Genomic DNA, 14,245 nt, shown 5'->3' with positions numbered 1-14,245 from the left:
TTTAGCGGCCTCTACTGATCGATCTTGGTTGGTTGAATGCAAAAGTTGATAAAACGGTTTAAATGCATGAATGCGCATCCAATGATTTAAACCTAACATGTGAGAGCTTTCTAGGTCGGTTGATTTAATCCACATATCAAGTATAAGATGTCGAGTTGGATTAATGATTGATTTGCATGCAAGACGGAAATTAAGAATCCATTTACCGTATTAGGTTTAGGGTGCATAACATGATCCATTTGTCTTAGTAAGGCATTTTGCAAATATGGTTTGAATAGACGAATAGTCATCTGATCCGTCCTATATCCGGGTCAACCGGAGTCGGGATCGTCCTGGACTAATGCTGGTAGGGAACAGGCCTTGTACCAGACGGCTATAAGAGGCGCGAGCCAGCCGGCGGTGTAAGGGGCCTCCCTCTGGTTTTGAAAATGAGAAAGAAAAGGCCTGCTTGAGGTGCGGGTTAGCCAACGGTTGTATGCCGTGTTCTAAATATTTAGAAAACGTTATAAAACGTGTTAAAAATGGGTATTTGGACTCGGTTTGATTTTGAAAGGGTCGTTTAGACCGCATTTGTTGATTTGAAGAACTAGACTCGAATAATCATCATTATTTGATAATATTCGGTGTCGGGTTCGGTTTGACAAGCTTGACATGAATAGTTTTGAAAATGATTATGGACTAATTGTTTTAAGTCCATTTTGAATGTAATTAGTCGGTACTCATCATCGTACCCGGGTTAAAATCCGGCATGGTATGTATAACCAAGGATGACTTTGTGTTGGTGACTAATATGTTTGTTTAAAAAATGTAAAGAAATGAAATAAAAGGCTTTAAAATACCTTTTAAATGTCATTAACCAAATATTATCACCGAAACACGGATTTAACCGTCATGGTATGAAGAACCAAGGGTGAAAAATGTTTTATGGTTAAAACATGTGAAATGAAACAAAAAGGTTTCGAAAATAGTTGAAATGGTAAAAATCGATTACAAATATGAAAAATGGGTTGAGGGAAATGACGAGAACAAACACGGTTGATCTCTGGTCTGGGCACCCCATTTGGGCGCGAGCCATTTGGCGACCTAAGGGGCTTCTGCCTCAGACCAAAAATCGGTTTTGGCTCGTTTATCCCATGTTTTGGTTCATGTTATGCATGTTTTAGCATGTTAAAGTCATGAAACAAATGAAAACATAATAAAAGAGGATTTTTACACCCTCATACTTACATGTTTGGTTATGGCGAGTGACCGACGTAAGTGTAGCAACTTGTTTGATCGGAAAACACTCGGTTTAAAACCGTTTTGGTAAGTAAAGAGTGTTTTAAAAGTTTAGTGATGGTGTAGTGGTCAAAGTGGTCGGACAAGTGATTTAATGCACGATGACGGTACCAAACAATGTGTAAGGGTCGTGTTTACGATCGGTAGGTCGTAAACACGCGTCGGATTGTGACTTAAGAAGTCGAGTCGAGAATTTTAAGGGAGAAAAGAAGGGGCGGACACTCGCGTAAGTCTCAAATGGGTGGCGTTTGAGGGGTATTTATAGGAGAATGAGTGGTTGTGTGAGTTTTGAGCGACGTGGCCACCTGGGCTGCTCAAAGAGGCGCGAGCCACGTCGCGGGTCTTCGAGCTGTGTTGTCGCTATCACAACAAACGCAATCATGATTTGTTCTATCCTAGGTTTTGTAGTCACATGTTTGGTACTTGACCAACATGAATCCGGGAAAACTTAGCATAGAAGGCTTGAAGATATTTTGTTTTTGTGGTTGACTCGGTTTGACTCGTTGTTGGAGTCGGAATTTTGAATTTTCGAGTCGGTTTTTGGTCCGGTGTCGGTTTTGACTCTAGTTAGTGTCATTGCAACCCCGTCGTCGTTCATTAAACACTCCAGGTATTTTTGAAATGTTTTGAAATGTTTTGTTTTCGAAATCGTTTTACGTTTTCCGACGTAAAGTTTTACACAAACTGTCGATCAAACGCTGCGATCCCAAAACATGTTGTAGTCCGATAATCATCGGGTGTTTGTTGGAGTCTCAGCAGATACTGGGTATCTACACTTCCATATTCACTAACTGCTCGTCTTCGCCATTATCCGCCATTATCATTGAGCTTTTCGTCTGCCATTAGCTTTTCTTCGCTATCATCCGCAAATTAGGTATTTTTCTATCTACTTTCTCAAGTTTCGATTCATCCTCCTTTTGTTTCGTATTTTTCACCATAATTTTCAATCAACTTCTTTAATTCGTCAAATTATTGTTTTTATTATGCAGGTTTTTGTTATTGAGGATTTAGGGTTTTTGCCAGTTTTTGTTAGTGAGGGTTTAGGGTTTAGGTTTTGTGATTAATTTATCGTTCTTTGGATGCATGTTCTTTGCCAGTTTTTAAATGTTTTTGTAACTAAGGGTTTAGGGTTTATGGTTTTTGCCAGTTTTTGTTAGCTACATCTCATTTGCGTTTCGTGAATCTAGGATCTAGTTGTGTGAATCTAGGACCTAATTGTGTGAATCTCAGACCCTGTTTTGTGAAATTGGAAGATAATATTGTTATACTTGTTAATAAGTGCATGAAATCACCTTATCTGTTTTCATTATCTTATCCTTATTTATTGCCAGTTTTTAAATGTATTGTTGGTTAAGTTTTTCACTAGCTACATCTCATTTGCATTTCGTGAATCTTGGACCTAGTTGTGTGAATCTAGGACCTAATTGTGTGAATCTCAGACCCTGTTTTGTGAAACTGGAAGATAATATTGTTATACTTGTTAATAAGTGCATGAAATCACCTTCTCTGTTGTCAAACTTACTTAAAATGTTTACATTTCGGATTTTAGTTCTGATGTTATTTTGCCTTACTTGGTGCATAATAGGAAGCCATCTAAAATGAAGCGACACAGTCAACCATTTCTGCCGATTCTCATGAGCGCCATCGAAAGCTCTTGAACCACTCTCTGAGCCACCTATAAAAAAGACAAGAATTTACAAAGACAGACTGCGTGTGTTGAGGACTCGGATGTCTCCTGTTGGGCTTTACCACTTTCTCAACAATAAGGAGAATCCACCATCAGATAAGCTGATTGAAGCTATACAAGAAATGGGACTTGGTTCTCTATTGCATCTTAAAACAAATGTTGTTCCGGGTGACTTGGCGTACTGGCTAGTTTCAAATTATGACCCCTGTACAGGATCGTTGTGTGATGGAAAACTCCTTGTTTTAGAGGAAGATATCCATATGTGCATGGGATTGCCAATGGGTCCAAACATTGTCGAAGAAGCAAAAATTGAAAATAAGTGCCCTTCTTATGTGTCTCTTTTGGAGGAGTTCAAAATTCAATACAAAGGTAGTTCCATTGAGCTCAAACACATTATAGAAAAGCTCTCTACACAAAGAGATGGTGGAGATGATTTCAAACGCACTTTCATCATTTATATCTTCAATGCTCTTTTAGGCGGTGTTGTAGGCAATAGGGCAAGTTTGAGACTTCTTAAAAATTTAGTAAACACTGAGTTGATCTCCGAATTCAACTGGTGCAATTTTATCAAACGTAAATTGGCTGACTAAGTTGAGTCTTGGCAAACGGAAGAGTGGAAGGCCAAAAAGCTGAAAGAAAATTGGTTTGGTGGACCTATTATGGTCTTGGTTTTTATTTATCTAGAATGATGTGTCTACAAAGCACACCTTGTTACCCGGCAGTTTCCAACGCTCTCAACTTGGACTAAAGAAGCTATATCCCAGAGAATTAAGCAGGAAGTGAATGACAAAAATTCGGACAATAAAACATTCGACAAGGGTTCTATTGAGCCTCCACTGGTCATCACTCAGCATAAGGCACATGCACTTTTGCCTACTATTGAGTTTAGGGAGTCTTCAAAGCCACCGAGCGCACCTTTGCCCACTATTGAGTTTAGGCAGTCTTCAAAGAGAACAAGTGAACAACAACATTCTGAAGATGAAGAACCTTCTGATCCTCCTACTGAGTTTATTAATAAACTTGCACTTTCCGCAAATGTTGATCCTCTTCTACCTAATAATTCAGCGGTAAGACTACCGAGTTTGTTAATAAACTTGCGAGTTTCCGCAAAGGTCATGGCTCAAGCTTTCATGGAGTACAAATCTCTTGCTAGCAAGCTCGAGCAAACTACCTTCCTCAAAGAACAGTTTCTAAACTAGTTGCATTTGTAGATGGTATTGCAGATGGTTTTAGGTTATCTCAAGAAGAGAATAATGAGGAGGGTAATGTACAGGAGAGTGTGGAGGGTAATGTCCAGGAGAGTGTGGAGGGTAATAATGGGGATAATCTAGCTGAATTGTTGGAGGCATTGGACGTGATGGGTGAAGCTTTGCAGCCAATACTGATCCACGTCGTTCACCACCAAAACAGAATGCCAAATCATACGACTTGGTGAACCTTCAACATCTTGTATTCAAGCTGATGAACAACCTGATCATCTTTTATCTCCCTCTCATAATATCGCTCGATGATTTCCCTCCCATCGGTGATGATGCCTCTCCGTCAATGATGAACAACCCGACCATTACGAGCCCACGGTGGTAGCGGATGATCATCATAATCAAGAACGGTGGGTTGAGTACAATAGGAGGAGAACAAGTGAAAGAGATATGCAAACAAGTTCCAGTGTTATTGATGATTTCCCTTCCGTCAATGAGCCCACTCACCCCACTGTTACTGTTCTAGCTACTCCTGCAACTTCTACTCCTCCTGTGGTAGGGAACAATGATCCTCCTTCTACACCAATTGTTTCCGGCCTCGATAAACCATCTGCCAGTAAGGAGTTGAGGGCGTGCAATCAAGAGAACCTATCCAGAGAAATAGTACAAAATGATGCACTAGAATGGCCTCGATACACTAACAATGAATTGATGCATTTTGTTCGAAAGAAATCAAAGAAAAATATACAGTAATGTCATATTTTTGCTTTCATTTTTTGATTTTTTTTATTGTAATAAATATACCTACTAATTGAATTTTATCAATAATGAAGTGATGTTATGGTGTCCACTCCGTGGATGGAAGTCACAAGAGAAGCTTTGCATAGCCTTGGACCGAAAGGCCTTATTATGGATGAGGTAAGTAACCCCTGAGTATTATTTTCCTTTTCCTCCCCATGTTTTCATTTTGTTCACGTCACTCGATGTGTATGTTTCCTAAAAAATTTAATTTTGTAGGTCATTGATATATTTGGAATTAAGTGCACATTCAGTAGAAAAAATTTACTCTACTTGCCAACAACAATATTTGTCAGTCTCAAATCCTTTATATGTTGATATTCAAGTATTTTGCGTTCTTTAAGTTACTTTGTTTCTAAAATTTCCTTCTTGTGACTTGTAGAGTCTTCATCGAGAAAACAACCCCGAAATTTGGGGTGCACACATAAAGGACAGTTACACTCCACTTGCTGGTAGCCATATCAACAAGGTCAGATATTTGTGAATCCTGGACCTTATATGTGAATCCTGCACCTTATTTCGTGAATTCTGGAACTTATTTTGTGAATCCTGGACCTTATTTTGTGAATCATGGACCTTATTTTGTGAATCTTTGGAGATTTATTTTGTTAACTTATTTGTGAATCCTGGACCATAATTCGTGAATCCTGGACCTTGTTTTGTGAATCCTGGACCTTATTTTGTGAACTCCTTGACCTTAGTTTGTGACCTTGTTTTGTGAATCCTTGACCTTGTTTTGCGAATCCTTGACTTTGTTTTGTGAATCCTTGACCTTATTTCGTGAATCTTGGAACTTGTTTTGTGAATTCTTGACCTTGTTTTGTGAATCCTTGACTTTGTTTTGTGAATCCTTGAATTTGTTTTGTGAATCCTTGACTTTGTTTTGTGAATCCTGGAACTTGTTTTGTGAATTCTGGACCTTATTTTCTGAACTTATTTTGTGAATCCTGGACCTTATTTTGTGAATCCTGGAGATTATTTTGTGAACTTATTTGTGAATCCTGGAACATAATTCGTGAATCCTGGACCTTGTTTTGTGAATCCTGGACCTTGTTTTGTGAACTCCTTGAACTTAGTTTGTGACCTTCTTTTGTGAATCCTTGACCTTGTTTTGTGAATCCTTGACCTTATTTTGTGAATCCTCGACATTTACTATCTCAGATTTTTATCCCTTTCCATAGTAACACAGAGCCACAGCATTGGTGGGCTTGTGTCTGTGATATAAAGCATGGAAAAAATTTCATCCTTGACTCATGCGTGGCTGTTAATGTGGATCCTGACAACAAGCATGCCAAAGAGATTGTATGATTTTTTTTTTCTTCCAAAATATTTTTATTGCCTTTTATTTTAAAAGTATATTCCAAAATATATTTTGATCTTGTTATTGCCTTTTCTTTTTCAGGTACATCATGTTTCAGCTATTTTGCCAGAGTCATATAAATCTTTGGAGTTCATGGACACGAACGAATTTGTCAATCTCAAAGTCCCTCAACAAACAACAAGGTATGTAAGCATGTATCTTTTTCCTTTTTTTAACAGATCAATAGTTATTATTTTTAGCTTGTTGATTTTAAACCATTTACTGTTTTTTTTTTGTATAGTTATGATTGTGGAGTTTTTCTGTTGAAGTGGTTAAGTGCCTTGGACGATGATAGTTTATGGACCAAAAGTGAATATTTTGAGGTAAGTTCATTAGTATACGAAAATAAAGGCTTATCTTGTGAACCTCAGATATTGTTCAGTGAATCTCAGAGCTTTTTTGGTGAAACTTGGTCATTATAAGTGGTTTAAAATCAGCAAGGTCTGAGATTCATTGAACAAGCTCTGAGATTCCCTGAACAAGGTTTGAGAATCACAAAACAAGGTTTGATATTCACCAAATAAAGATAGGTTTGTTTTCTATATACTTCATTAATATATGTCGCTCTTGGCAGAATTTGATACAATATCGAAAATCGATCATATTGGAACTACTTAGATGGGATAAAAATACTAAAAAGGTACACTTCATTGTCTTAAAAATGATGTGAAGTTCATTTCTTCATAACTTTGGCAAATATTTCGTAAATAAGTCGATTGTACTTGTTTTTGGTTGTATAGGTGTTTAATTAAAGAAGACAATTGTCCGTGAAGTCATAATATGCAAAAGTGGGTCGAGGCTCCTGTAAAGATTGTTGCCTTCATCAACTCTTGTAAAGATATTTTGATAGTTGTAAAGTCGTAATAATTTTTCAGGGTCACGTATGTGATTTATGTAGCTAATTTGACATTGGCATTGAGTTGAGCAAAAATGGTTCGAGGCAAGATATTTCAACTCTTGTAAAGATATTTGATAGTTGTAAAGATTGTTGCCCTCATCAACTCTTGTAAAGATATTTTGATAGTTGTAAAGTAGATGATTTTAAACCACGACCAAGTTTGACATTGACATTGTCAATGAGTTGAGCAAAAGGTCTGAGATTCACAAGATAAGGTTTGAGATTCACAAAATTAAGAACAAAATAGATTATTTTAAACCACGACCAAGTTTCACAGAACAAGCCCTAAGATTCACTGAACAAGGTCTGAGATTCATAATATAAGGTCTGAGACCAAGTGCCACAGAACAAGCCCTAAGATTCAGTGAACAAGGTATGAGATTCACAAGATAAGGTCTGAGATTCACAAAATTAAGAGCAAAATAGATGATTTTAAACCACGACCAAGTTTCACAGAACAAGCCCTAAGATTCACTGAACAAGGTCTGAAATGATAAAAACGCTTGATGCTAGATTCAGAACCAAGTTTCACAATTCTACGTTCCAGTTTCATAAAATAAGGTTCAGGATTCACAACGTTGACAAAAATAAAACGAGCTTAAAACTTGTCTTCTTCAATCGTCATCTCTATTCTCATTACATCATTCTTCATTCTCAACCTCTTCCTGTTCTTCCTCTTCTTCTGATGTGTCTCCCTATGTGAAGAATCAAACCTTTATTAGATACTTTTTTTTTTAGAAAAAAAAGAATTAGTAGACAATAGTAGTTGCGTTTTCAAGCAACACTAAAATGGAAAGACAAGAGTAGAATTATACATACTTGATTCTCAGGAGGATGCTCTGCAAACTCATTTGGACAATTTCTTTTATCGTGGTGTGACATGCGTTTACACTTAGCACACAACCTTTTTGGTTTTTTGCCTTCATAATTGCCTTATTTTTGTTGCTCACCATCCTTTTACCACTACCTTTGTTTCTAGAGACTTTAGGTGGTAAGATCTTGATTTCTTTTGGAGCCTTGCAGTTGAGAAGGGCCTCCAATTCTTGTTCTTTGGTCAAAGGCTTTGGGTTTGGCTCCAACTTCTCTCGGAATTCTTTTATTAGCTTGGCAAACTCTCTCATATCTGACTCTTCTTCTTTTCTTTTGATCATACCAACAGTTACGTAAATCTCAGACCACACCCGAGACATTCCAAACTTACTATTACCAGTAAGATCATTGTTTTCCAGTAGATTTCCATTCAAATCATAAACTGGGTTTCTGAGTGCATTCTTACTCCACCTACGCAAAATGTATTTCTCAGGAATTTCCTTAAACTTTCCCGAGCAAATCCAAATGATATGGTTGCATAAGATACCTTTCCTTTCAAACAATTTACATGCACAACGGACATCCATTGTTCTCCGATTGTACTCAACTGCATATCTCTTTCGCTTGTTCGCGTCCTCAACAATTGAAACTTCAAAGTTAGTTACTGGATCTGGTGGGGTGTATCCACAAACACTACACGCATTTACCGAAAATTTAACCTCCTCTTGGAAATCAAAGAACACTTTATGTGTATGGACCTTCACTGTATGGGCCTCCCAGTTTGACCCGAATAGGGTTTCAGGCATTGAGTTGTGGCTCTGTGCTTCAAGAAGCTTTAGATTGTGCCTTTGTTGGTCCACGGCACTCTCAAATCTCATCCAAAATTCTATAAGAGCCCCATATTTATTTTCAAATCTCTTGAAGAAGCTATTCGAACTCTCTGATCTTTGTGTGATTTTTAAAATGTTGCCCATCGGCACATTCCTGAAATAAGCGGGTATCCACTAACCTCATTCCGCAAACGTCAGTCAACCATTTATTCTCTTCTAACGAAAACTCGCTAATGACTTTAGCCCAATTCTCTTTAATTTCCTCAGGCTCTAAGTCCTCGCTCCAGACAACATTGTTCAGACGACTTAAGAAATCAGTCTCTTTGCAAATTGTGCTCCCAACCTTGTCTGTTACTTTCTTCATAATGTGCCACATGCAAAAGCGATGTCTTGCTTTTTTGAACGCGGTTGCAAGTCACAAAATCCACATTATCTATTGTCAGAGATCTTTTGTCACAAATCAAGCACTAACATTAACAAAACAAAGTCTCAGATTCACAAGATAAGAGAAATAACAATATAGGCAATTTCAACAACTTATGACCAAGTTTAAGAATATTAGCTTTGTGTGTCACATAACAAGCCCAAAGATTCACTGAACAAAGTCTGAGATTCACAAGATAAAGTCTGAGATTCACAAAATTAAGAGCAAAATAGATGATTTTAAACCACGACCAAGTTTCACATAACAAGCCCTGAGATTCATCGAACAAGGTCTCGAGATTCACAACATAACGTCTGAGATTCACAAAATTAAGAGGAAAATAGATGATTTTAAACCACGACCAAGTTTCACATAACAAGCCCTAAGATTCACTGAACAAGGTCTGACATTCACAAGATAAGGTATGAGATTCACAAAATTAAGAGACTGATAGATGATTTAAAACCACGACCAAGTTTCACATAACAAGCCCAAAGGTTCACTAAACAAGGTCTGAGATTCACAAAATTAAGAGTAAAATAGATGATTTTAAACCACGACCAAGATTCACATAACAAGCCCAAATATTCACTAAACAAGGTCTGAGATTCACAAGATAAGGTCTGAGATTCTCAAGGTAAGGTCTGAGATTCACAAGATAAGAGAAATAACAAAATAGGCAATTTCAACAACTTATGACCAAGTTTAAGAATATTAGCTTTGTGTTTTACAAATCAAGATCTAACTTTCACAAAACACGCTCTATGATTCACAAAATAAACTTCAAGATTCACCAAATAAATAACCAGTTTCACAAAAGTAAGATATTCCGAACACACCTAGAACTGCATTTATTATTCCGGCATCTTGGTCACTGATGATGTAATTGGGTTCTTTGCCACCCATTGCTTTCAGGAACTGCGGAAATGCCCAAATAAACGAGTCATCATCTTCATGATCTAAAAGCACGCATCCAACTGTTATTGACTTTTTGTGATTGTCAATGCCAGTGAAAGGTGCAAATTTCATGTTATATTTGTTCGTTCCATAGGTTGGATCGAATGAAATAGCATCACCAAACAATGCGTAACATCTGATGGAATCCGCATTTGTCCAAAAAATTCTTGTCAAGGCACTGTCAGCATCTGTTTCATATGAAAATACCAACCCTTTTGTTTCTCGGAGGGTTTCTAAACGAGAGATGAACATATGTCCATCCTTGCCACTAAGTAGACACTTTACTTCCCTTTGGAAATTCTTGAACTGCGTAAGGGTAGCTCCAACATTTTTGAAACCCTCTGCTTGTTCCTTGCATAATTTGTATGTTAAACTAGCCCCGACATTCAATCTCGAATTTTGGATAATCAATTGCTTATGATATTCGTTGAGTTGATTTATATTAAGAGCAAGTTTCTCAAATTCCCTATTTTTGACAAAGCGCCATTTGGGTGATTGTGACCCTCACGGAATTGTTCAATCTTGTACATCTTTTCATGGTACATGAACTTTATCATTGCTTCACAACCCCACCTTTTAATTTTAGTTATTCTTGTATCACTTTGCTTATTGGAACTCTCAACTTCACCTGCACCTGCAACTCCACCCTTTTTCGTACTGGTTTTAGCAGTTTTTGTTTTTCTATTTGCACTTATTGCACCAACTTTTGTTTTGTCACCAGTTTCAACAGTTGTTGTTTTTGCATCAGCTTTGGGAGGACGATTTTTCCTGTTATTAAAACCTTGACGATGACAAACCATGCATTTTGTTCGAATAGTACCATCTTTAAACCTCTTAGTTGAAGACTTCCTTGCTTCAAACCCACAAGCAATAGCATAAATTTTATAGAACAACATTGCTGACTCTAAGTCCACAAATGTTTTGCCAAGCACGGGTGTAAACTTCTCTTCAATCCTACTTATCCATTGCTCAGTGCCACCCGGTGTGTAAGTTACCAAAGTAGTAGGTGTGGAAATAGTTGGCATTGTAGGGGTTGTTAAGACAGCAGTAGAACCCTCACCATCCTGACGAGAACAACCATTAGAGCAAGGAACCTTACCACAACTGACACGAGGCGTCACACTACACTGTGAGTTGTTGTTGACATTTGAATCAATACCTAAGAAGATAAAAAGTTCACAAAGTCACATCTCACATTCACAAAACAAGGTTTAAGATTCACTAAATAAGGTCTGTGATTCACAAATAAAGTCTGAAGATATTATCTGAGCAAGGAAGAGAGCAGAATAGGTCATTCCTCTAAAGGGTTCACAAAAAGAGCTATAGGATTCACAAATACAATGACTGAGATTCACAAGTTCACTTTTTGGTTCAGATTATTAGTTCAGTTTTTAATCTTACCCAGGTTGTATATATTAGTTATTAAGTTTCACAAAATAACCTTCTAGTTTCACAAACTAGGGTCTCTGATTCACACAAAAAGAAAAAAATAAATTGCATCGGTAACGTTTAACAACAGAGATTCACATAATAAGGCCTAAGATTCACTAAATAAAGGCTGAGATTCACCAAATAAAGTCCGAGATTCACTAAATAAAGTATCAGATTATTAGTTCGAATAATTAAAAAATTTTTGGTGAAGATTATGAATTCACTTTTAAGAAAAGGTCAGGTTGTATGTATGAGGATATTTTGTTGATTTGTTAATAACACTTCCATTCCCAAGAAAAGGACATTGAACAATCAAGCATTCAATCAAAAAATTTAATATATGGGTAATGTGAACAGCATCGTTGTGACGGTTGTGCCAAATACCAGGCTTATAAATATCTAATTTCTGAAACATAATAGTATATACCAATAACCTCTCTTCTCTCTTCTGTAAAACATTTCAAAAATCCCTATTGCACACAATGTCTCATTTATTTGTATTTCCCTATACTTGTGTTTTGGCGAATGTTCCAGGTTATATGGATAAAAAGGGAAGTATGTTTGTCCTGACCTCTCTAAATTGGCAGATTGTTTAATGAGCCAAGGTTATGAGATAGAGTCTTTGGTGCCTGTTATGTGCAGGCAGACTTGTCATTTTATGGGATTAGTACTAATTCAATTTGGCACAAATGACACTAGCCGCAAAAGGCTTTTAAGTTGCGGGAGAAGTTCGAGCAATTTGGGCGTACTAGATCCGAATGGTGGCTACCTATTCCCGAGTTCGGGGGCCCTTTCTATGGGTAGCATCAAGGCTTGATTCAAAATATTTTAACTACACTCCAGTATGTAGAAGAGTCCCATATTCATCTAAACATGCAGGAAGATCACTCGCTGATGCTGATGAATGATGCACCTATAGCTATATCAATATTGCTCTATGCGCATTGCCTCGAACAAATAGGGGTGATTGATAAACTAAACAAATATCATATCTAGCTTAATTTTTCAGCTTTTCATTTTATTTTATTTTTGAATGTTGTTGTTTAGTTAATTCGAAAGCCATGAACCTGCGAAATTTTATGTGGTGAAAAATTACAAGATTTTTAAGTTTTCTGAATATTATGTTTTAATTAATTATCACACTATCATCATTTGCTAAGATTCACTGAGTAATGTCTGAGATTCACAAAATAAGGTCTAAGATTCACAAAATAAGTAAAAGAGTAGAAAAGGTGATTCTAACCACTTATGATGGCCAAGTTTCACAAAACAAGCTCTAAGATTCACTAAACTAGGTCTGAGATTCACAAAAATAAGGTCTGAGATTCACCAAACAACAAAATCCACTCAATTCATAAACTCTTACAGTAACAATTCAACCAACTCTTACAGTCACACAATTAGGTCCTAAGATTCACAAATTCAACTCAATTCATAAACTAAACCTTGCAAAAAAACTGAGATACAATATCGATCCATATATTCCATAATAATCGAGCAGAAATTTTGACAAATGTAAATTGAATCAGAAAACATGAGATTTTACAAAAATTACATAAAAAACGATATACCTGATTCAATAACACTATTATCATCAGTCATTGTGATATCTACAATCTCCATAGCAATTAGAGCTGCAAAATCGTCAAAAACAATTTAGTAAGTAGTACGAAATCCACGAACAATCTCCATAGCATATCAATTGATAAAAAGGAAATCGCTCAAAATATTGGTCAAATTCGAACGTTCTATTTACAAAATCGTTCAATTTGATCAAATTCGAACCTGATATCATCAATTTATGAGTGAATTGACTGAATTGTATGAATATACTCAATTTTGATCAAAATTATGAAATTACTTGAAAATTAATCGATTTTTCTTCGGAAATTACTTGAATCAACGTTGTTGAATGTTGTTTTGATGAAATCCACGAACAATCGATGAACAAATTGATGAGCTCGCTTATTTGAATAATTTCCGTTGAACAGCGAGTTTGCTTGATGAAGAATTTTTAAAACGATTTTGTTTGTTATATTTTAGAGAGATAGTGTGTAATTGGGCTATTATATGATTTAATATTTTAGTGAGAGAAAGTATTTTGGGCTAAATGAAAAGATAGATTTGGAGTGACCCCTAAATTTTCAACTCAATGAATAATAGGAAGTTAGTCCATATAATGAAGGATTAATGAAGGAATTTGGTGAGGCGTCGCTATAATTAACGGCCTCACCAGATTCGGCCTATATATATATATATATATATAGAGAGAGAGAGAGAGAGAAAAGAGTTTGGTTCTTACGGTGAGTTTATGCTTTAAAATCTAGACCATTAAATTAGATAAACTGTCCGCTGAGATCAAATCTAAAAAATACTAAAATAAAAAGAGTATGTTACTCCCAACAGAAAATCTCATTTGTGACGGCACGTATCCGTCACTTGGGAGTGACGGATACCATTTTCACTCACAAATGGCCCAAATAGAGGAGAGAGAGAAGCACATGGGGGTGCCCCACCGTGTCCCCCTATTCGTTTTGTGAGTGGCATTATCCGTCACTTGCTTCGACCCGTCT

At 36.7% G+C, this 14,245-nt stretch overlaps 1 protein-coding gene across 1 annotated transcript; it reads left to right on the top strand.

The window, feature by feature from the left end:
- Positions 1–5,022: 5,022 nt before the first annotated feature.
- On the top strand, positions 5,023–7,229 carry LOC141632779 (ubiquitin-like-specific protease ESD4). Its single transcript, XM_074445292.1, has 8 exons — positions 5,023–5,082; positions 5,182–5,253; positions 5,345–5,431; positions 6,124–6,264; positions 6,365–6,465; positions 6,564–6,645; positions 6,897–6,962; positions 7,221–7,229. Exons 1-8 carry the CDS (start codon positions 5,023–5,025, stop codon positions 7,227–7,229), a joined length of 618 nt encoding a protein of 205 aa, XP_074301393.1.
- The last annotated feature ends 7,016 nt before the right edge of the window (positions 7,230–14,245 follow it).

This window comes from Silene latifolia, chromosome Y (genome assembly GCF_048544455.1).
Source record: "Silene latifolia isolate original U9 population chromosome Y, ASM4854445v1, whole genome shotgun sequence".
NCBI lineage: Eukaryota > Viridiplantae > Streptophyta > Magnoliopsida > Caryophyllales > Caryophyllaceae > Silene > Silene latifolia.
This window is presented reverse-complemented; position numbering and strand designations above follow the sequence as displayed.